The sequence below is a fragment of the Mycteria americana genome, chromosome 12 (genome assembly GCF_035582795.1).
Source record: "Mycteria americana isolate JAX WOST 10 ecotype Jacksonville Zoo and Gardens chromosome 12, USCA_MyAme_1.0, whole genome shotgun sequence".
Classification (NCBI taxonomy): domain Eukaryota; kingdom Metazoa; phylum Chordata; class Aves; order Ciconiiformes; family Ciconiidae; genus Mycteria; species Mycteria americana.
Window position 1 is genome coordinate 16790384 of NC_134376.1, and position 23234 is coordinate 16813617.

Consider the following 23234-nt stretch of genomic DNA (forward strand, 5'->3'; position numbering starts at 1 on the left):
TGCTTGCACAATCCAACTCTTTTGCTACTTACTTTTCTAATGTTCTGGAATCTCCTGTATACTCTGGAAGATCGTTTAAGTCTTGGGGTGAAGCAGAAATCTGTTCTGTACTTATTTTTAATGTGTGACCATTCTTTCCTATCACTTCAAGTCCTGTCAGTCCAAGGTAATGAGAGTCTCCCCAGGTCATGGTAAAATTCAATTGCAGGCCTATATAAGAGAATATACATATAATACATCTATAGACATACTTACTAGCTTGAAGTAAGGAGCCAATATAAGCATGCATGCAAGCCTCAACGATTAGCGGTATGTGTATTTCGTTTAGATTAAATAACTTTATATGCTGTGTTTGGATACTTCCTGGTCTGCATGCCTACCTCCATGGAATAGCATAGTATCTTCTGTAAATCTGTGTTAGACCCCTTTACTGGGCTACCAACATCTTGTTCACTTGTAACTATGCAACCCCTGATCAAGCATGTTATCAAGTGTCTCATCACATAGATTGTAGACTGACAGTAATTCAATGACACATTTAAGCAGTTACATGACAGATTTTGTGATTATGCAGAGACAGAGAAGACCTATTAGTCTGAAGTCTATCCATCATCTTTTGCCAGCTAAATGACTATATAGACTCATATAAATCCAGTCTCTCATAAATCCATAAATTGTTAGAGAACACCAACTCATAGTTAAACCAAAAAACAAATTTGGTTTACTAATGTGTTTAAGTTACTATCTTCACGTCAGAACTGGACACATGGAAGTATTTTAATGGGACAGCATTAGTGAAAAGCAGCAATGTCGATTAGCCTGCATCTCCAGAAAATAAATAGGAAAGAAAAATTGGGCAGACTAAAGATTCTTCAGGTCCACCTTTTTCATGCCTTACTGAAAAAATATAAATAGCATATACAGATATAACAAGTAATATTCCAATCTGATCAGGTTCCATAAAAATCCATCACTGTAAATTAAAAATATCTTTCATTTCACACATTACAGAAGCCCAGAAATAATCAGGTTGGATAATGTCTAAAGAAGCACCAGTAGTCCTGATGCCCTGTAAAACAAACAAGCATTAAAGCTATTAAGCCATCCAGCCCAATTACCTATAAATAGCTGGAGCAATTTACACGAGACTAAGTCTTGATATACACATAAATTCACTTGGGCATAAGATCTCTTTAGCATTTGCAAGGACGCTAAGAAATAAATAGTTCTATTAGCTGACAAGTTTGGAGCTACAGCTACATTGATATTAGATGCTATTCCCAAGGCCATTGCTAAGACTAAACTTGCTTAGTGTACAAGCATGCAAGAGTTCTCAGGCAAAACCAGAGTATATTTTCAAACAAAAGGGAAACGATAGAGTGAAGCAGCTATCCACACAAGGTTTAATATTCACATCACCATGCAATGCCTTCACAGAATCGCAGAATGATGCATGGTGGAAGGGACATCTGGAGGTCTCTAGTCCCCCAGCAAGCTCAGAGCATGTCCATTAGATCAGGTCTATCAGGAGCTTATCCAGTGGAAGTTTGAATGTCTCCAAGGCTGGCAGATTTCAAAACCTCTCTCAACCTCTGCTCCAGTGTTTGACTGCCCTCAGGGTGAAAAAGATTTCCTAATATCCAGTTGGAAACTCTTGTCTTCTACCTTGCCGCTTCTACTGCCTCTCAACCCAACCCTATGTGCATCCCTGAGAACAGCCTGGACCTGTCCTCTCTATGCCCTCCCGTTAGCTATAGACAGCAATCTCCCCTTCACCTTCTCTTCTCCAGGAAGAACAAACCAACGCAGCTCTCTCATGTTTTTCTCACAAGTCAGGTGCTCCAGCTGCCTGACCATCTTGGTCACCCTCCTCCACTGGACTCACACCAGGATGTCAATTTTCTTCTTGTCCTAGAGAGCTCCTTACTTAACACTGTACTCCAAATACAGTCTCACAAGCGTCGAACACAGGGAAAGAATCCCCTTCCTTGCTCTGCTGGCTGCACTCTTATTTATACATCCCAGGAGGCAGCAGGCCGCCTTTACTGCAAGACCGCGCTGCTGACTTTTGTTCAACTTGTGGTCTTACAAGGACTTCAGGCCCTTCAGTGCAAAGCAGCTTTCTTAGCCAGCTGGCCCCAGCCTGTCCTGTGGCATGGGTTATTACATCCCACACGCAGGCCTTTGCATTTGCCCTGAACTTCATGAGGTCACATTAGGTAACATCACGAGGTTATAATTTCTTCAGCCTGTTGAGGTCCCTCTGAAGAACAGCCTTGCCCTCCAGCATATCAACCACTCCCCTCTGTTTGATATCATCCACAGCCTTGCTGAGATTGCACTTTATCCCATTATCCAAGTTCTTTTGAAAAAATACATTAATCAGTATAGACTATAGTATTGATCCCCGAGGATCCCTCTAGTAACTAGCCACTAGCTGGACTTTGTACCAGTGATAATCACATTTTGAGGCATTATTTTTCCTTGACATCATGACTGGCAGCAGAACGAAAGAGATGAAAACTACCTACAACAGGTCAAGAATACAAATCCTCAGTGACTCCATGCACATTTTATTACCAGGAGTCCCAGATGAAAAAGGCAGTACTGATCCTAAGTTTTGCACAATTCCCAGTAATTTCCCAAAACAAGAAGCAACAAGAGGACTCTCACTCCAGGTCTAAGGGACCACCCCACAGCATAAGGAGAACAAGGAACAATATACACAGACAGGACAGGGTATGTAGAAATCATTGGCAAAAGTCAGGTTGTAGCTTCTAGTTGTTTTTCTGCTTTTGTGCAAGGTAATTTACAAGGATAGTCCCTTGTAGCAATTAATGGCAATTTTTTCCTGTGTAAGACACTAAATTGGAGTTTCTTTTGCATTTCATAAGACATGGAAAGCCTCCCTTAAATGCAGCTAGCTTTCTCCAGCTCTTTCCCTGCAAGAACTCATGGGCATCAGGAACTCTTTGTCTGGTAGAGACAAGTTAGCCCACCAGCTGATTAACAATATCTTGTCAGTATGAGAGACTGCATCTGCTGAGCGCTGAACCACACCCTCACTATCTTTTTCACCCACTGTGAGAAATGGGAGGAGGGAAAGGCATCTTAAATTCACAGATATGAATTGATCATAGACATGCTTACAGATGAAGTTCATAGATCTAGATATAGTTCATAGGTCACAGATCACAGGTCATAGGTATAGTTCACAGAGATGTGGCTGAATAAGCCACAGCATTGTGTGTATTTTCAGAGAGCACATCGGAGGTTGCTAAAGACTTTATGCCAGGCCCAAGAACCCAATTTCTTTTGTGCTGATCATAGGACGAGGAACTGATACTGGAACTTCTGGGCCATTCAGAAGCTCTCTGGAAAATAATTTAAAGGCCCATAGAGAGTTATTTTTGTATAGGATAAAGAAATCGGGTACTTTAAGTACCAGATGTAACATTCTGGTCTAGCTTTACTGTAGGGTTTCTGTTGTCAATCTGATCTGAGAAATTCAGTCAGTCTACACAAATACACAGGACTGGGAGAGAATTACTGGGTAATGGACACAGCTATTACAAATCCCATTCAGGGACTAGGCAAATGGCTAGTGTTATTTTTCTGAGATTAAAAGCCAACTGTTACGATATAATGTTCTAAATGCCACAGTAAACAAAGCTTCTGCCCTAAATATTCAATTACTCTTCTTTATTCCAGACCTGACATCTGTCACAAAGTTCTGTACAGCTCTGACAAATCAGATGCTCCTTGATAACATGTTAGGGGGGAGGATGGTTAAGCAGGAAGTAAATGTAAGAACTTACATTTTCCAGTAAATATTCCTGATTCCTTGGGTATACATTCAGAGAGAGGGTCTGGCTCTTGAACCTAAAAAGTAAACCAACAGGTGCAATGAACATGCATATCATATATATATTACAGAAATATCATTTATAAAGGGGGGGGGGGGGGGGGCTTTTTTTTTGGTCTATTTCCTTTTTTTGTTTGGATTTTTTTTTTTTTTTTACATCCAGCCTTTTGTATATCAATCTCCCCTTTGCCTCACCACCCAGGCTGTCCTGCAAATAATGGAAAACATGCCCCAAAATGTAGATCATATGGGTCCTTAGAAAGTCAATACTATTACGGATTTTTTTTGTTAGTGCATATAGGAGTGTTACATGGGAGACTCCCTAGTGTGGGCCACCTACTCTCAAAGAGGCTGAAATTCTTAAGTCACTCTTATTTACCTGCAGACTGCCATTAGCTAATGATAATATGCTATATTTGCCACGTGTTGCAAATATATTGCAGAGACAAGAAGTCTGGAAGGAAGTTAAGACCTCAGAGGGTGCCACCACAATTTCTTCTCAAGAATCAAAGGGCAGAACAAACAAGCAAACTCGTCCAAAAGCTTGCATTTGTTCTTTGACAATACTAATTAATAATAGCCTATGCTATTCAACATAGCAAACCAGAAAGTGAATAAACAGATGATCAAATTTGCTGATCACACTGGGGCAATTAGGGTAGTAAAGACAAAGGACAACTGCAAAGGGTTGAAGATCGACTTCATTTCATTGAGTGAGTGTGATAAAATGGCTAATTATGTTCACTGTAGGTAAATGTAAAAATGCTACACAAGGAAAACAATCCTAATTTTACACATACAGTATTGGGTTCCAAACAAAATAATAGCAGATTAGAATGAAATCTTGGCATTATTATAAGTAGTTCTACAAAAACATCAGCTCAATCCTCATTAGTAGTCAAAAAGCCAAACAGGAAATTAAAGTCCAGACTCATTCTCTATAGTTTCATTCATCATTAGAAGTGGACTTCCTGTCATCCAGAATACATCAAATGGACCTATATTGTGCCTAAAAAAAATAAAAAGCTTGTCAACACTTTTTTCCTACTGTTATATTAGATCTCTGCAGTATAACCACTGACATCCTGGATCTTATATGTGTATGTTCCCAGACTGCAATATACTTCATGTAGTAGCAAATGTCCTTGTGGTAATTAAGTAGGTGAAACGGAACAAGAACTGTGCACTGAAATAAACACACATAGATAACCTACAGAAGATGGAAAAAAACCCTCCTATTGGGGGTACCTTTCTCGCAAAATAGTGACTCTATCTTTGATGTCTGATGCCTTTTTCTCAGAACAACTTTAAAAGCCCAGCCTGGGAATTAAAATTTACAACTCTACTGCATATCAAAACCCATGGACACAATAAAGCTACTGGTTTTATAGAATGCTGAATAATGCCCTCCCTTGCAGGCCATAAACCATCTGTGCCAAGCCACCTTATCACCTCTTTTCTCCCTCTTCCTCCTTTCTTGGCTACTCAGATCCCTTCATTCCACTGGTTCCCACTATCTTTTCTTTAAGATATGGTCTAATTTTCTACTATTTCAACTATTTCTGCTTGTGAACATTGTCCTACCTGTGTTCTTAGATGCTTATGGCTAGAACAAAATACCACCATAGTACAGGACTTATTGGAAAAGCAATAAAAAGTAGAAAGTATTACCATGCTCCTACGCCTGACCATACTGTATAGCACCTTCCATGTGAGGAATAACTAAAGTAGGACTAACCATTCCAGAAAAGAGAGAGATTTAGAAGAGATTGTAACAGAGGGGCATAAATCTCTTGAGTGGCTTGAAGAAGGGAATAGGGAATAATTCTTTAGTTTCTTCCAACACAAAAACTAGGGGCCATTAAATGAACCTAGAGACAAACAGAAACAGGTTCTTCGTGCTATGCAAGTTAAGCTGGGAAACTTACCACTGAGCATTGTACGTTGTAAAAGTGCACATGGGTTCAAAAAGCTAGTGGATGAATTAACACCACAAAAATCCATGGCAGGATACTAAACACAAAGGTTAAGTCAAAAAGTTCTTGTGAAACAAATTTCTAAAGGCTGGATGAGTGTTTCAGAGAAACACCACTGCATGTTTGCTCTATTCTTACATTCTCCCCAGGCATCCCCTATTGGCCACAGTCAGAGTTGGGTCAAGTGCACTAGTTACAGATCTGACCTGCTATAAAAGTTGACGTCTTAAGGATTACTGAATTCATGGGAAAGACATGGATAATATTGACAAGAAAGTAACACACTTCCATAAGAGCTTTTGAAAAGTTCTGTAGTCAGTGCAGTAAAACACTGCTTCATCCACTGAACCTGCTACAGGAAAAAAGGGTGAATGATCAACAGGTAGAGACTGTTCAAACCCCATATTAGTCTGAATGACAACTTTACGCTGGGGAAGACAAATAATCTAGTAGATCTGTATCATTCTGATAGCATAAGCATACTCTACAAAGTCTTGATGGGACCAGCAAATATGGAATGACAGGGAGATCAATGGCTCAGTCACAATAACTTTTGTTATTCCATTGCTGATACAGCATGTTGAGCTCCTCCAGTGGTTGAAAATACGGCCTTCCTCCAAGTAGTAAAATACCTACTGTATGGAATAGTAAAGGGGCATTTTTATGCTGCAAAATGCACACTGACCTGGGGAGATGCTAGTCGAAAATGTAAAGAGGAAAAAATAAGGGGAGGGTTGAGAGGGGGAGATCTTTCTCACGTTAAGAGACTTAATTTGTGGAGGAAGAAACAAGCAAGAGTATGCTCTGTGTGGAAAATATGGAAAAATCTTTGGGTTGGAGTGACAGGGAGCACAGCTACTCATTACATGAATAACTGTATGGTAAAAATCACTGACAGTGGCATAAACCTTCGAGAGCACCTAAATCAAAAAGAACTCCCTCTAATCTCTGTCCAAGTATGTAAAGAAAAAAATATATATACAATCCAGTATAGCCTTCCTTGTAGTCTTATTAATTAATCAGGGAACCCAAAATTTGGAGGACCTCTTGGGCTTAAAAAAATTGCATAAATTATTGAGCTGGTGAAAAAAAATTCTTCAAAAGAGACATATAGCTGTATTAGCTCTTCTGCAGAGCTTTACTCCATCATGGAAATCAGTGTCTCCTACTTCCATGTCATGTTTCAGAAAGACATTTATAGAGAGTTCTGAACATAGAGGCCCCTACCTGTTGACCCTCTGTTCTTAACCCCGCTTGTGTAAAAGGTCTTTCATCTCCCTCCCTATCAGCAGTTGTTGGCCTCTTTAGCTCTTCTTCATATCTCAAGAAGCTGGCATTTTCCATTTCTCCATCATATGTCTCATCATAGCAGTATATAGCTTCAAGAATATCGTCATCGGTAGTGAACAATATAGTATCCCCAAAGTGCTCTGGAGCTGAAGGCAACATACAGAATTAAATGGAGAAACCATGCAAAAGAATATAAAGAGTGATAAAAACTATATTCGGTCCTTCGTTACATTTAATTTGCAGTAGTGTTTAAAGATAATATATGGTAAATTGATACTGACTACTGATATAATTAGTATGTTCATTCTCAAACTTATACTGCACAGCAGAAAAACCGAGAGAACTCGGGCAAATTTCAAAAAGAGAATGGGAAAAAAAGTTCTCCATCACCTTTTCCAAAAGACCGTACCTGTGAAAACAAGTAAAAATCTGCAGCTTTTACATGTCTAGTGACTATCTGATGTTATTGAAATATGGTCTTGCTAAGACATCGTTAAGAATAGAGATTGGCTCTATATGCTACTAAAATTCACAATATCATTGAATAATGCATTAGTGGGTTTTGCATTACGTTTTAAAATTAAAAGGGCTAAATACTATACAAAGTGCCAGCTTGCTTTGAAGTAGAAAGTGATGACAAACAAGCTAAATGTATTTGTTTGTATTGTACTGCTGTTTCCACAAAGAAAATAAGAAAAGATAGCATACCTCCAGACAAGGTTCCTGAAGCTTTCGCAATTTCTCCTTTAAAGATGCATTGTTCATCTAACACTATTATAATGTCTTTCACACCTCTGAAAGAGTGTATGCGAGATTTATTATAATTCCAAATCCTAATCATAGCTACTTGACAGGAATTCACAAAGTCAATAAAGATAAAGTGAGGTTTTCCAGGGGTAAATGGTGCTAGCCAGAGATGCATATCATCCTGCGTCCGATTTACCCCATCAATTAGGTTGCTTATTATTCTGGGATCGTTGCCATAAGCTGGTAAAATATTTATATCAGGTGGTTCAGCTGTTATTTTTGAAATCTGAACAGGCTCTCCTTTAGAACTGAAAACTTCAATTCCATTAAGACCAACATAATGTCTGTCTCCCCATGTTGTTCGAATGTCTATCACTAAGTGCTGCCCATAAGGTAAAACAGGAATTTTAAAATCATTTCCATCATGTGCCTCCACAGAATTTTCTTCCTCTTGCCTTTTTGGTAGTGTTTGTAGTCCCTCTTTTCTCATTTGCTGATATTCTCCAGGCCGGTTGATCTTCTGTTGATGGAGAAACTCATCAAAGATATCCCCTTGAAAATCCATGTTAGAGATGCGGCCACGATGGGAATAATTAAACTTTACCAAGGAGTTCCATGACTCCTGCAGAGTGTGTTCTTGTTCATTGTGCCACTTTGCTCTAGAGGTTGGTATGTCCTTGATAGAAAAGCCTTCATCTGAAAACAACATTACATAGGCATTTAATGCATAAACAGGACTGGAAGCAAACCACTACAACATGGACTTTCCAGAATTATGCTGGTCATATTCACGTTCCCTTACTGTGAAATTCTGTTATACTAGCACTTTTATATTACCTCTCTATTATGAAGGCTACATGTCCCAATTTCCTTCCCCGTTTAGACATAACAAAACCAATCACTTTTAAATATTGAAGAGCAGAGCACATGCCAAGATACAAAAAATGCAACTAAGTTTGAGACTGTGAATTCTTGACTCAACATTTACAGAAACTGGGATTTTGCCCAGTGATACTTATTGTGTGGCTGTCACAATAGTCCAAACCATCTGTCTGCATTTCTGCAGATCTTCCATACAGTTGGAAATGGCTGAACTGGTAAAGTTTCTAAAGCATCACAGAGAAAAGCTAGTGCTTCCTGTCAAAATCAGCCCCGCGTATATAAAGAAAAGTGGTGAGAAAAGAAGTAGGTCCAGCGTACAAGGAGGACGAGGTGAGCGTTGCATTCTATGCAGGTAATGTCCAAACATTTTTCTCACTTTTCAGGAAGTGTGAGATGTAGAAGGGGGATAATGCCAAAGTACCTAATGGGAACACAGTGGGGGTGACAAATTAGAGGGGCGCAGTGGGAGCGAAGCATGCTTTCCTTGTGACTGCGCTGAGGAGCTGCTTAATTTCCATCTTAAAACAATTAAGAGCAGATAATAGCAAAGATTTTCAATAAAGCTGTCACTTATGTATTTTCTTCAAATAAATGAAGAAAAGGAAGTGGAGTGCTAAACAATTACGGGCCCATGGGCTAGATTTTACTTCTGTACGATGTCCTTGAGCGGATACTAAAACAAATGGTTATCAAGAATAAATGCCAATTGTGGTAAAATGCAAAATAATGTTTTCCCAAAAGACTGCTCAAGACTAAATTTTAACTTTGTTTTTGGAAACACTGGGAAAAAGGCAATGTTCCTAATCTACCTATGGCCAATAATCATTTACACTGGGGACAAGTGAGATAAAAATAAGAATTTTAAAGCAGATGGGAAACTACCTGAAAGAGGGTTGTCTTCCAGAATGAAAGGCTGGAAACCAACCTGGCCACTCCTCCCCACCCCACAAGGGAAATAGGAAGATAGGAAGATAGGAAGATAGGAAGCAAAGGTACATATTTCAGAGAACATGAGTCATTTGTAAGTCACTTTCTTGTTCAAACCATTGTCCATATGGATACTCCTGGGGTGGGTGATCCCAAACAGTACTTCCCAGAGCCTCACAGTTTACCTGAAGAAGATACTGTGTATATATTTACCACTTTAAAATGTCAAGGCTTGAAAATTTCAGGATGAGCATGTACAGAAGAGTATTTGACATCCATTGGCTTTCCTTGTTTTGGAGGTTTTTTCGCCTTTTTTTTTAACTTTTTTTTAAATGTTAAGCATTTAAAAACTACTTCAAGCAGTACAGAGTTTACAACTCTGAAGCACTTCTCCAGCAGTTCAATAGGAGTGATTTTCAATGGGAGGTTAACGGGTTTGTCAGCTACATTAAGGAATGACAACAAGAGAAGCGGAGCTCTGAAAAGAAAGCCGAGAATAGCCCGAAAGCAGAGTTGAATGGCTGAAGGCTGACAGGGTTTGGCATTTTTTCTAGAATCTAAAATTTATTATTTTTATCAGAGCCATGTGAACAATAAACTCTGCATATAGATAAAGAGTATCCCTCTTGCAGATGTTACAGATGCATTCCCAGCCTTCTGCATGCCTGACAGGATTGTATGATGGATGCTGTCCCAGAGTCCGGAAATAATGACACCTCAGACGTGCATCTTCCCTATGGGTTTAGGAGGGGTGTCTTGAATCATGAAGTCCCTTGTCCTGCTTCTGCCGGCAACGCACCCCATACAATTCCTCTCAAAACTTTAGTAAACTTTGGGGCAACACTAGCTTGAAAAAAATACCTTTCTTCTCCCTCTGTTGTGCTAATCTCATTTTTAGTCCCTGCAGTTATAAATAGCAATCATATTTCCATGCTGCAATCACACGCTTCATTTCCCAAATCATTCTAAAAGCTCTCTTCTGTATCTGTTCCACTTTGTAATCAGCTTTCCTGAAAATGGATGATCAGAACTGCAGTTTTCCAACTGACGTCTCACGAGTGCCTGTGTTGAGATATTAACATTTCTCTAACTAACAGAAATGCCTCTGCTGATACATCCTCGGAGTGCATTGCTATAATCACGCCTGCGTCACACGAGCGTTTCATAGTCAATCTGTTATCAACTACTCAACCAAGATCCTTCTCTTCCTCGGTCATTTGCAATTGATGATTACTCAGCTTACAACTTAATTTTTTGTTATTAGTCCCCAAATGACCTTGCAAGCAGTATTATTGAATTGCATTCCCTTGCTATTACTCCAGTCCTCAAGTTCATCTTTCTGCGCAGTTCTTCAATCTTCTTAACTCATAATACCCACATTCTTAACTCATAATACTCATAAATAAATTATATTTACTTGCAAATTTTATCAGCATACTTCCATCATTTCCTTTGCACATTAAACCAGTTATCAAAGAAAAATTGTATGTTTTTATAGCAACATTAGCTCGAGCCAAATATGCGTGTACGTGCTATTTCTAATTTCTGTTGTTCTCGTTATTCTCGTTTAATGACAGAAGACGTGCTGTGACATTGCATATGAGCTTGTGCAGCCTCCCCTTTGTCACATACTGCTATTGGGAAACTGCAGTTCCCCTAGCCCCGTACCAATTAAAATTCACCACTCTTAGGGAAACACTTAAAACTGTTTCCCTGTTGTTAATGCTCACTCAGCTCCACTTTGAAGATGGCTTTACCCTTCACAGTACAGTACAGAGAGAACAAAAGCTGGTAGATGGCATGCCATTTTCCCAGGGACAAACACATATTGGGAGTTTTAAGCACCAGATGATAAAACCTGCTCTGAGCAAAATTAGAGGACATTATAATTAGAATTATGATAACCCTCATCCTATAGTTTACATTAAAACTCCTAAATTGTTACCATTTTTACAACCGAACATAAATTACTAAGGTGGGATTTATTTACAGTTTCCATAATGTCGACAAGTTTTTAAACTAACAGAGATACTGTAAAATGTGTGAAACAGCAAACGGGCTGTGGTGAGTGGGTGGGTGAAGGGAAGATGGCAGTTATTTCAACTACTTCTGTACTTTTTTCTTCTTTGAGGTACACTTTCAGATATACTTACAAAATTGCTGTTTTCTCCACAGAGGGGCAGAGAAGGAAAAATTCGGACGTTCTAAGTTTAGAAAGAACCACTTTCTTCACCTTTGTCCAAAAGCTTCATACAATACTTGCTATAGAATTTGAACTGGCATTGCTGCATTTAGGCATACTTCCTGTCCCTTATGACCATAACTTTAATGTAAACACCCAAACACAATATACAGCAAGCTACACTTTCATGTAAATTGTTCTGATGGTTAATTTTACTAAATCACACCCAAAATTTCAATTTGTATTTTTGTAACCTCTTCTTCCAATTCTCTGGGCCTTGTTGTCCTTGTTCTGCCAGACTCTCTTCATTTGAGACAAGTTATCGAATGCTAGAGAACTACAGAGTGCCAAAGAAGAACTTCAGAACTTGCCCAATTCTCACACTCTTCCCTGGGGACACACTGTTGGCTACTGCCAGAGGCAGAACACAACTACACAAATCTGGATTCCCCCACCTCCAACAGGATCCAGGTGAACTAAAAAGGGTTTGGAGAAGGATGACAAGGATAATCAAAAGCATGGACCAGGTAACAGCTAAATTTACTAGAAAACTCTTCATAAATGAGCAGAGATGTCTGAGGGAGAGGTTTGAAAGAGGTATGTAATGTCATGAGCGGAGAAGGGAAAATAAGGGCAGTTTTCCCTTCACTCTGAAGAAACATATTCAGCATATATTCTCACTGAGAAAGACACAAACCTACTACACAAATAAACTCCATAAATTTATTCGCTACCTTGAGGTCACGCTCTCCTTTATCTTTTTGCAGATTTTCATTGATATTAGCAAGAATTTGCTGTCTGCAGGACTGTCAATTTTTAGAATATAATTTACCAAAATTTAGTCTTCAGTCTTCTCCAAATAAATTTAAAAACACTAACTCAGAATGTAAATTTTTCAGAAAAAGAGCATTTCATGGCAGGTGTAGGACAAGGAGAGAGAATCTGAGCATTGTCGTAGTATGAATAAGAAAAACTGAATACTGCAAACACCACAAATAAAATCCCACTGCCTATACCTCTGGGAACCTCAAGAAGTTCCTTCCAACCTAAATGACTCTGTCCTTCTGCAAAATGGAGAATGTGTCAGCACTTGCGCTAAGGTTGCTATTGTGAGCTCTTACCTTTGAGTGTGGAATCATCTTCTCCAAGATTTATAGTGTTTAAACCCTCTTTTTTTACATATCTGACACTTCTTCTTCCACTTGTAGGGTACTGTAAGCTGCAGCAATCTTTGTTAGAAAGTTGTTCCGAAATGTCCAAGCCCACACCACCACCCTTTCTGGTTAGCATTTGTGATCTCTCATCTCCATTTGCATTTCTGCTACTGGATCTTCCCAGCTCATTTCTCTGACATTTGACATCCTCATTAGTCAGATCTGAAAAGTTTTTCATGATTCCATCTGACTGTGTTTGAAATCTCAAACCTAAACAATGTTCTGTAGTAAGCCAGGGAGGCTTCTGCTTACTGGAAGTAACTTGATTATTCTCTGCTACTTGAGAAGATGCCTGTAACCAAGAAGGAATTGCACCTGTAGAATCAGACAATTTTCTTCCTGTTAGCTTTGCCATTTGCTCGCTCAAAGTAAGTTCGTCATCAGATTGAACATGCTCCGTAACTGCTTGTACTGTTGCATTCTCTTTGGCATCTTTTATACAAACTTGAGATGGTAACGGTTTTAGATCATCCTCTAACTCAGTGAAATTTTTCTTTGTAAAGCTGATTGAGCTCATCTTATGCTCAAGAAGATTTTCTTCTGGCAGAGATTTCCAGTTTAGTGAAGGACTGTTTGACTGTAAGCATTTAAAATGTAGGTCTGCTTTCTTTTCTGTGACTGCAGGTGCATTTAGTGCAGGTGCATTCCCTTCATTTGAAGAACATGCAAAGATATCTTGCTTGTGACCTGTAAGGTCAATTGTAGTGCTATGGTCAGTGAGGAGATCTCCAGAGGCTCTCTTTAATTCACCATCAAATACAAGGTTCTCATCAACATATAACTTCACCTTCTTTGCTCCAACATCAAGGTCCTACAAAAATAAAAATATGAAGATTTCAATTAAGCTGTTCAAGCATTAGATATCACTGTTCTGGAACTCTGACATTTGAACACTTAATCAATAAACAGATGAAAATTATTAACACCCCATATCAGTAACATGCTTATGACTACTTTTTAATCAAAAGCTCAAACAACTGAAAAGTACTGTGGAACATTTAAGATTTTATTTAAAAAGACTAAAAACCCTGCTAGACACTACTATGAACCAATTTGGCCAACAAGGCTTTAGAAAAGCTTGAGCGAAGAAGCCCAGATTAAGTATAATTATATTTGATCAGGTTATAAATTCTAGAGGCACATTTTGCTTCAGCATCTTTAAGATTCACCACTTCACGACATGTTCCACAGCAAACAACCACCCAGATCAAAGCCACTAGCGTTAAAAAGAGTTATAAAAAGTTATAGAAATACAGGGCTGGAAAGGACATTAAAAAAAAAATCATCCCCTCCATCTCCTTCCACTGAAGGAAGTAAAAAAACCTATACCATTGTGAAGAAAACTGTTTTTACAATTTTCAAATAATCTGCCTTGATGGCTTATTCCAACACTTAACTAGCCTTTTAAATAGAAGGCCTTTATCTCAGACACAGCTCTGCCATTCACAACTTTATCTCTATGTTCTCCTTTTCTGTGGCACCCACTAAAACCTGATTTTTTCATTCCATTGAAGTTGGAACTAATGTTCTTTCTATTCTTTTTATCATTTCCACCTAACCTTTTTTCCCTCTTAACAAAAATACTAGTATCTTCAAAGAAAATATAGAAGATGAGACAAAATCCGTCTCCTTTCTGCCCTCTAAATTTCAGTAACATTTCCATCACGTGGAGTCTTTAAAGACTCTCTGTTCTTTCCTTATTTTCAAGGAAACTGAGAAGCTTTTCATGAAAGTAAGAAGCTTCAGTTTCATCCCTCTTGCTCACCTCCTGGATGTCAGTTCTCTGAATACTGATTTAAATTTTCCTCTGCTCCCAGCCTAAACCAGTTACTCCTTCACCTTCAAGTACAAGTGTCTCCAGTTGTTCACTCCCGCATGCACTCTTTACAGCTTACAAGTCTTTATAGCTTCCACTCTGCTGCCTTCCAAATAATAATATGTATGAGGCAAAAAATGTAATATGGACCTAACACAGGGGGAAAAACAGAATATGCAGGGCATAACAAGAAAGCTTCCGTTCAGGGTGGGGAGTAGGTGTAGAAATGTGAGACACATTCCTGATACATCCCTGATAGAAAAAGATAACCTTCACTAACTTCTCAGAGAACAGCTGTAAACCCAGTTTAATTGGCCATTATGTCATGGCTGCCTGTGTTACTCCTAGAGTATCATAAAGCACTATATGTCTGTACTGATGCATTTGGCCATAAAAGAAGATATTTTTTCCCCTTGAACAAGGACACTGCTAGATTAATCTAACTGGGGATCAAAACACTTTAATAATTATATATATTAAAAACTAACTACATGGCTTCGCTTGAAATTATGGTGGGGAAGAGCAAGACTATCAGGATGCCCCAGTAATGTCATTTTTTGAATCTTTGTATCTCTGGACTGTTAATGTCTCCCTTAAATGCTAGAGACATTGGATATTCACAGTTGAACTTGGGATAACTGCAACACTTCTACATAATATCCTAGCCTTTACTGCTGGTATGAATACTCAAACCTTAGTTCTGTGTTTTTACCTGGGAACAGATATAAACTGCATGAAACCACAGAAATATACACATGGATATTTTGAAAAGTATTTGTCAATTTCATCTTTTTAAATTAAAATCACCAACCTCTTCAGAACAAAACGTTTTTAAATGAATCCCACTCCGCCCACCAGTACTAGAGGAGGACAGGTACACAGAGAAAACATTACAAAATGAGATGGTGGAGCTTATTCTCCCTGAAAGAGGGACAGTCAAGCACAGAAAAGGGCCAGTCACTTCAAAATTACTATTCCAGTGGGAATTTGCATTGTTGGGGAGTGGGAAATTACTTCCTTCCTCTGAAGTTTTGGAGTGTCTGGGATCGGTATTATAGGAAGCTTCCCCAAAAGTGATGTCTGGACTGTATCAAGATGAACCAACCAAAGCTACAGGTATTTCTAAGACAATAGAGACAAACTGAACTGGGGCAGGCATTAATAACAGCTGATAGCTCAGAAGAACCATCTGTTCATGAAGAACCAGTAAAAGAGCTAATGAAAATCTCTTGCACCAAAATTCTAAGCAGACTGAGGCTCAGGCAAGAAAAATACAAACAGATCTCAGGGACTCCAAGAACAAACATGTGCAGACACAAGACTACGAACTGCTCTTTTTCATTCCCTCCCACCCCCCTTCTGAGCTTCCAGTTGCGCAGCGATCAGATGTGGTGGGAAAGATCGACAGACTGGTTAGCTTCCCCTAGTACCACTGCTTAACTCTCCTCGAGCACGAGGAGGTTGGAGAAATGCCTTCCTCATGCGGAATTCCATCAAGAAGCCACCCTGTAAACAAACACTCAATACTTCATCCAAGGCAGGTTTTTTTCCTCCCGGAAGAGTAATTAGAACAGCACAATGTCTCAGAAAAAGCAAGCAGGTATGATCACTGCCAGAGAGAAAAAAATGAAAGATTCCGGGAAAATAGTTCTATGTTTTTTCTTGACGTTCCTTTTTCTTCAGCCCTCACAGAGTGCCTGCTGGGATACTGCTTTCCAGTGAAGCAACAGGGATGGTATTTCTGGCCATTTCAGTGCATTTGTGCAGGAAGGACAAAGCTTAAAACCAGAGGCACTTTTCTGTGAATTACACCTGGACAGAGGACTTGAAATTGCCTCTGCCTGACTTCTCACAGAAGAGTGAAAAAGAAGGAGCAATAGAAAAGAAGTCAGGAACTAAAAGAACTAAGTTCTATAAACCTAACTCAGTTGGAACAAAGCTGCTGCATCCTCACAGACAATGCACCCCAGTGGTAGTCCAGCACTGAAAAAAAATCTCCAACTCAAGAGAACGGACACGGGACGAACACGCATATGGGCAATCACTTGAAGGAGAAAATGATGCAACTGGAGAGCAACTAAGACATTCATGCTTTTAAGTATTAATTCCATTCACAGATTTGTGAAGATATACAACAGACATCATACTGGATCTCATGAAAAGAGTTTTAATAGCATCAAGTAACAATGCAATTTCAAGGCTGTAGCAAGTACTTACAAAATGCCTGAATATTTCAGACAAACTTGAAAAGAACTGGGTGCCCTCACTTACACTTTATCTGTTCTTGCAGACTAAAAATGACCTCCTTTTTCACAGACTTCATCTGAAGTAAATAAAGGCAAGATGAAGCATTCTCTGAGACCTTCCTTGTAATACACTGAATCAAGGAATCTATGACAATGATGTAATCTGACTTTTACAGCTTCCTTCAGACATATTTTTTCTACTTCCAGATTCAAGTTCTAAAACTCAGACATTTTCAACAATCAAAAAATACTGGCCTGAATTAATTTTTTGTCTGGTTTTTGAAGAAGTACTTGGGCACCTCTCACTTATGTGGTTTTGAGGGAAAGAAGGAGGTTAGAATGATTACCAAAAAATGACACAGAAATCTGGCTCTGGATTTACATTACCAGGAATAAAATTGTTAGCTAATTATATTTTGGGGTTTTATACTTCTCAGGCAAAACTTCCTCATGATAAATTACAGAATTAGGCAGACCTGCTTTGTAGTATTCTTTCATCTTAAGGATAATGAGACATTTCTTTAGTCAGTGTAGATGGCTGCACTGCCTTCAAAATCCATGGGATTATACCCCTAATGGATTTTACAGCTTGCCTCGTAGCAGTTTATTAAAAAAACAGTGCCTTGAAACACAGAAATACATTCATGTGTATTTCCTGCATTATATTCAATAGGTTTGGTAACAAAACATACTATTACCTCCAAAAACAGCAGTCCCTTTTGCACTCTCTAATGATGACAGAACATTCTGTAGCCCACTTTTTAACAGAAAAAGCTATTAAAATTCCAGAAAATAAATACAAATCATGTTATAGTAAATTTGTTTAAGCTGTCCCTTCCATGGCCATTTCCATAGTATAAATTACCATATGTGCTTATATAAGAACATGGATGAGAGCAAAACCAGAGGGATAAAGCCTCTTATTTATAATCCAGGACACCAAATCCTCTTTGATCCAGTACCTGGGATTTTTTTCTTAACATTGAAGTGTACAAACAAGAATAATTTCCATGGTGACATTCAAACACACAAACAAGAGACCATCTGCCATGAGATGTCTCTCTTGTAACACTAGATTACTTGTTTTATTACGAACACACAGTTAGTATACTTTTTAATTAAAGTGACAAAACCAAAATTGAGCAACAGTCAGCCTATTTATACCTATGTACACGAGAAAACACATATTTAAACACATATTTATTTATACTGTGATAAAACAACTGAAAGTCCTGGATATTAAGATGCCTTTCTTTCACTTACCTTTCTATCTTTATTCCTCACCACAGTGAAGGATTAACTGACAGAATATGCAAGCCTTTTATTAGGTCTTTAGAGCTCTTTAATAGCTTTGAAAGAAAATGCTAATTGTGCCTATGAAAACACTAACACTTACATTGCTACCACTTACAATTAAGACAAAAGCAAATTTCACAGTAGATATGGACCCCTCCTAGCTCCCTATTTTATTAGAGAAAATGGTATCTACTTTTATTTCATACTTTTGGAAAGAAGATCAAACTGAGTTTCCCTAGGCAAGGTAGAGCATACATACAGAGGAGTTGAGAAAAGACTACTTACACAGGGAGTTGTTGTGTTGTAATTCCAAATCTTGATCTTGGATATACCAAAGTCATGTGACCGGGTGGGATTGCGGATAACAAAGTAAAGTTGGATGGGCGGATGGAAAGGGCACATCCAAAGGAAGCTTTCCTTCGTGGTCTAAAAACACATACAAGCAGACTATCACTAATACTCCTTCTCCTAAAGCAGCATATTTTAATTAACTCACCACCCCACAGAAAAATATACCTCGATTAGAAAAGTAACCATTTAATAAAATCTATTCTGTTAAGAGCAAAACCTTAACCTCATTTCCAAACAGTAAATCCGACTCTCCTGCCTGACAGCTCACAACAACCTGCCAATTAGATAAAGGTCAGCTGCTTGCTGTCCCAGTAAGACATCTGCATGCTCACAAATGACAGGCAGTCTGCCATGCTTTGTAACTGCAGGGCTGAAGCAAGCCCAGTTTATTTTAATCAAATTAATCAGCTTTGCAGGCACTAGAGGGGATCACTGAGCACAATAGACACCGTATAATCATTTTACGATTTCTTAAAGTGCTTACACTTCTGTTTTGCCCTCTAAAGAGAGGAATCTTACAGAATTTTATTTCACTGCCTCTATTTTAATCAGGCTTTGCAGAACTAATTTCACTTACAGATCTATTCCTTAGAGCTATACATAGGACTCTACACTTGAAATTTTATAAGAAATTTTCTAAGATATCACAGAAACTCCCAACATGAATTTTACAGACAACTGACAACTCAAACATTTTAAAGTACCAAAGAATGCCTAATTCTGGACATTGTTCAGAACTGCTACCTCTACACACTCAGAAATGGAGGAAAAGGTCGTGTGGCAGCTCAGGAAGAAGCAAGGAGTAAAGAGTTTCAAAATCAAAGTGTTGAATGTTAACATACTTGATGTTGAATGTTACCCCAGAACAGAGATGAACGAAGGCGCAAAGTAAATATACATGCAGACATTTCAGTGATCTGAGATTACCAGATAAATTAGCTCCCTTTCTATTTTCAAGGATACACAGTACATATAGTCACATAGTAGGTACACAAAGTCAGTATTTTTCCTCATCCTTTCACTTTGAAGTGAGTCTTTCAGTTTTTCCTGAAGGCAGTAACTACAAAACTTTCCTATCAAGTACTTTAGATGTGTGGTACTTTAGATGATGGTAAGGACAGAGCTCTGCCAGTCTGTTCGAAGATATCATGAATAGATCCACTTCTCAGAGTGGTCATCTACATATTCCAAGCTCTGATGGTTCATGATGTCTCTGCCCCAGAGGCCTCTCAAAAAGCTTTGGGAGACTGTTGTTGCTTTGAATGTCAGTTTTGGGCATAAAGAGCCGTAAGAGTGCCAGACAGGTTTAATCCTCTGTATATAAGAAAAGAAAGAAGCCTCTTTAACATCAAAGAAATGAAGGACAGCCCTCAAACCAGTGTGAACCCAATTCCACAATCAACTTCAAAGCTAGATTATGTCACTCAAGTCACACTATGCACAAGAATGATTAAAAAATCATTTCCTAACAGCAGACAACATCTGATGAGTGATCCATCTCCAGACCTCTCAAGTCAGGACCTGATCCCTAGAAATCAATAGGTTCTGGTGTGTACTGAGATAGCGCCAGAGGTGCCTTCACAGGAAGGCACCAGATTCAGCATGAAAATGGGCTCTGGAGAGACCCGTTCATGCTTCTCACCAGTTTCTCTGTAAAATTGCATATGATCTTCCAAACAATAGAAGGCATATCAGAGCCAGGCCAAGTATTGTGTCTTGAGTGAGAGGCAGCTGTAGAGATCATTTTATTTATCAGTGGAAGTAACTGCTTAAGACTGAGGATACACAAACTCACAGGTGTTACAGTTTCTGACAGCATGTCAAAGATCTGACACCAAAAACTGAAGGCACCTTGATGAATCCATGCCAAAACTCACGAGACTGTGAAGGACTCTCATGTTTTATCACTAAGAGTGATGGTGATGTCTTTGCCTTCACATGATGTACTCCAGTCTGGAGTTACTGTCTTTGCACCTAGCACTGAAAAATCTAGCCCAAAAGTTCTTTGAATCATCAGGGTGAACCTGATATGTCAGGAGTAGGAATTACATTTGAACTGGATCAAGGGTCAAAAGTGAGAGTGGGAACCTTTGGTCTTAGATTTTGTGGGAGGCTGGCCCAAGACACTGCTTCGTGTGGGCACTGAAGGTATACCTGAGGGAGAGTAAAGGAAGGCTTGAGCACTGTGAAGACATGGGTCTGAGGGTTCACCATCGTGAAGAAATACTTCTGTTAGATATTTCTAGAATTACAGTTACCTGTCCTTGTTATTCTGAGTTTTAAAAGACCTATATATGCATATAAAAATCAAAAAGGTTTACAGAAAACAATTTCAATGAAACGCCTATCCTATGTCTTACTAAGCATTATATCCCATCAGGCACTGTTTCCGTAGTTGAGAGCACCTGATGTTCTGCCAAGCATTTTTTTCTTTTACAACATATCACAAAGTACAAGGGAGGAGGCAATTTAAGTGTTCTTCTTAAAAGTCTGCAAGGGTAATAAATAAACTAATAAATAAATAAAATCCCTGAGCTTCAGTAAGAGTATGTCTATTTTCAAAGACAAATGTACACCTAAATGATCAAAGACAGAATTGTTTTAACCGTGGTAAAGTGAGTTTTCCACAAAGTAAGTTTTTATGTTAGTTTTCATTCTGTTGAAAATATTAGTTGCTTGGAGATTCATTAATTTGTTGTTTTTTCTAATGCACTCGAAAGCTTTCCTGTATGATCTGAAACGTACACAAACTGGAAATACTGCTTTGACTTCTGAAGGAGTCTGCAGTTCGGTTATCACATAGCCACATTCTAAGACCATATTTCCTGTCCAGATTGCATCTTCTCTGATACAATATCTTTCCAGTTTCAAGAGAGGAGATTACAGTGCCACAAATCAAAGGAATATATTAATCAATGAAATATAAAACCTCATTACTTAAGAATAATGGGATATAGAAATATATGAGAAATGCTGAGAATAACAGGTTTATAATGAATTAATGAATATATTACTACATAATTTATAATTATCTAGAAAGTCTGAGAGTCACTGCTACTACTACTGGGTGTCACCTGCCAGAGAGCACGGCCTATAAAGGAGAATGGGTATTTATGACACCCAAACTACAATTTTCAGGAGACAATAAGAAAGTTGTTTCAAGTAAAAATATTTGTCCGGAAATAATACTCCATACTGAGTTTCAACTAAATTTCAAAATACTGCATATTTGCCCTCTTTCTATTCTCATTCACCCTGCAAGCAGAAAAGTATCACTAGCATGAAATGAGTTAGAATTTATATTTTTTAATAGACTAAGTCATTTAATATCCTCATCCACTAAAATCATACTAATTTTTACGAGAATCCTAGCTCTGAAGGCCCATGGAGACAAAGGACACACAATGAATGTGCAGCACAAAAGAAATTACGGCTGTATGACGGGCTATGGAAATTTGCTAATCTCTTCAGTAGCATCAGCATTTCACATCAGTTACTGTCTTTTGTCCATTGTCTTTAGTATGTAAGCACCTCATGTCTCCTCATCTTACTATCTCGCAGAAGAGCCATTAAATACTTTTACCACGCCTCACATTTTTCTTAATCTCTTGTTCAAAACTACCTACCTACATATTCTTACTCTTCCATGATTCTTCCCTAGGTAAAAGGATAACAAGGGGACAGGAGAAAATAAGCATGTTTCCTTCTTAAGTTTATTTAAATTCATATTAAACATCTGGAACAAGTTAGCAGTGAAGCTCCCATACCTTCAGATCACAAGAATTACTTAAGTTTATCAACAGACATACTGTAAAAATGTGAAATTCCCTGTCCTTAAAGTTTTGTAATCTCGTTCTACAGATACTATGATTACATTACAATACTTTAAAAACTGAACGTGTTCTTTCATCCAAGACAATACCACAAAGTTAATATATATAAGGAGGCAGAGTTAAAGCTGCCTCCTTCCAGTTGCTCAGTTAAGTAAGTCAGGCAAATTAATCAAATTCTGTTCTAAAACAAAATTATAACTGAATACCAACATCTTGGACAGGAAAGCTGGATTTGTTAATAATAAGCAATATTTGTATTTTTTTAAATTATCAGATAGTCGTTACGCAAGTCAGGTTCAAAATGCAATCAAGTTTCTAAACCAAAAACCTAGTGCTAGAATATTAAAGAAATATTATAATGAGACATTTTCACATCTAGGAGTAAGCTGTCTTACATTTAAGTTCTTATTGACCAAGCAGCACAAATCCCCTGGGTTGTCAGCATTTCGAATGTCCACATCATGAGGAGACACAAATATCTTTTCATTGTATAAATCAAAGAATTCCACCTCGCTCAGGCCCACGTTTACTGGATTCCCCCAGTTAGAAAGAAGTTCCATAGTCACATAAATGGCATCACGTACTTCCATACTGGCTGTCATCTGGACC

The 23234-nt window shown here is 38.4% G+C and overlaps 1 protein-coding gene across 12 annotated transcripts in view; it reads right to left on the reverse strand.

Annotated features, from left to right (window-relative positions):
- The window catches only part of KATNIP (katanin interacting protein), a 67746-nt gene that overhangs the window by 22768 nt on the left and 21744 nt on the right, over positions 1 to 23234 (reverse strand). For 9 of the 12 annotated variants that reach the window (XR_012777652.1, XR_012777654.1, XR_012777653.1 and 6 more), the window contains 7 exons: positions 23021 to 23227; positions 18727 to 18867; positions 12991 to 13894; positions 7840 to 8574; positions 7069 to 7277; positions 3819 to 3882; positions 33 to 210 (listed from right to left, as the gene is read on the reverse strand). Coding sequence is in view for 8 of the 12 variants with exons in the window: in XM_075515386.1 (XP_075371501.1) it covers positions 33 to 210; positions 3819 to 3882; positions 7069 to 7277; positions 7840 to 8574; positions 12991 to 13894; positions 18727 to 18867; positions 23021 to 23227 (2438 nt within the window). In the remaining 4 variants the exon portion in view is untranslated. The remainder of the gene's footprint in view (positions 1 to 32; positions 211 to 3818; positions 3883 to 7068; positions 7278 to 7839; positions 8575 to 12990; positions 13895 to 18726; positions 18868 to 23020; positions 23228 to 23234) is intronic. The other 3 variants (XM_075515390.1, XM_075515387.1, XM_075515388.1) reach the window with 3 other exon arrangements.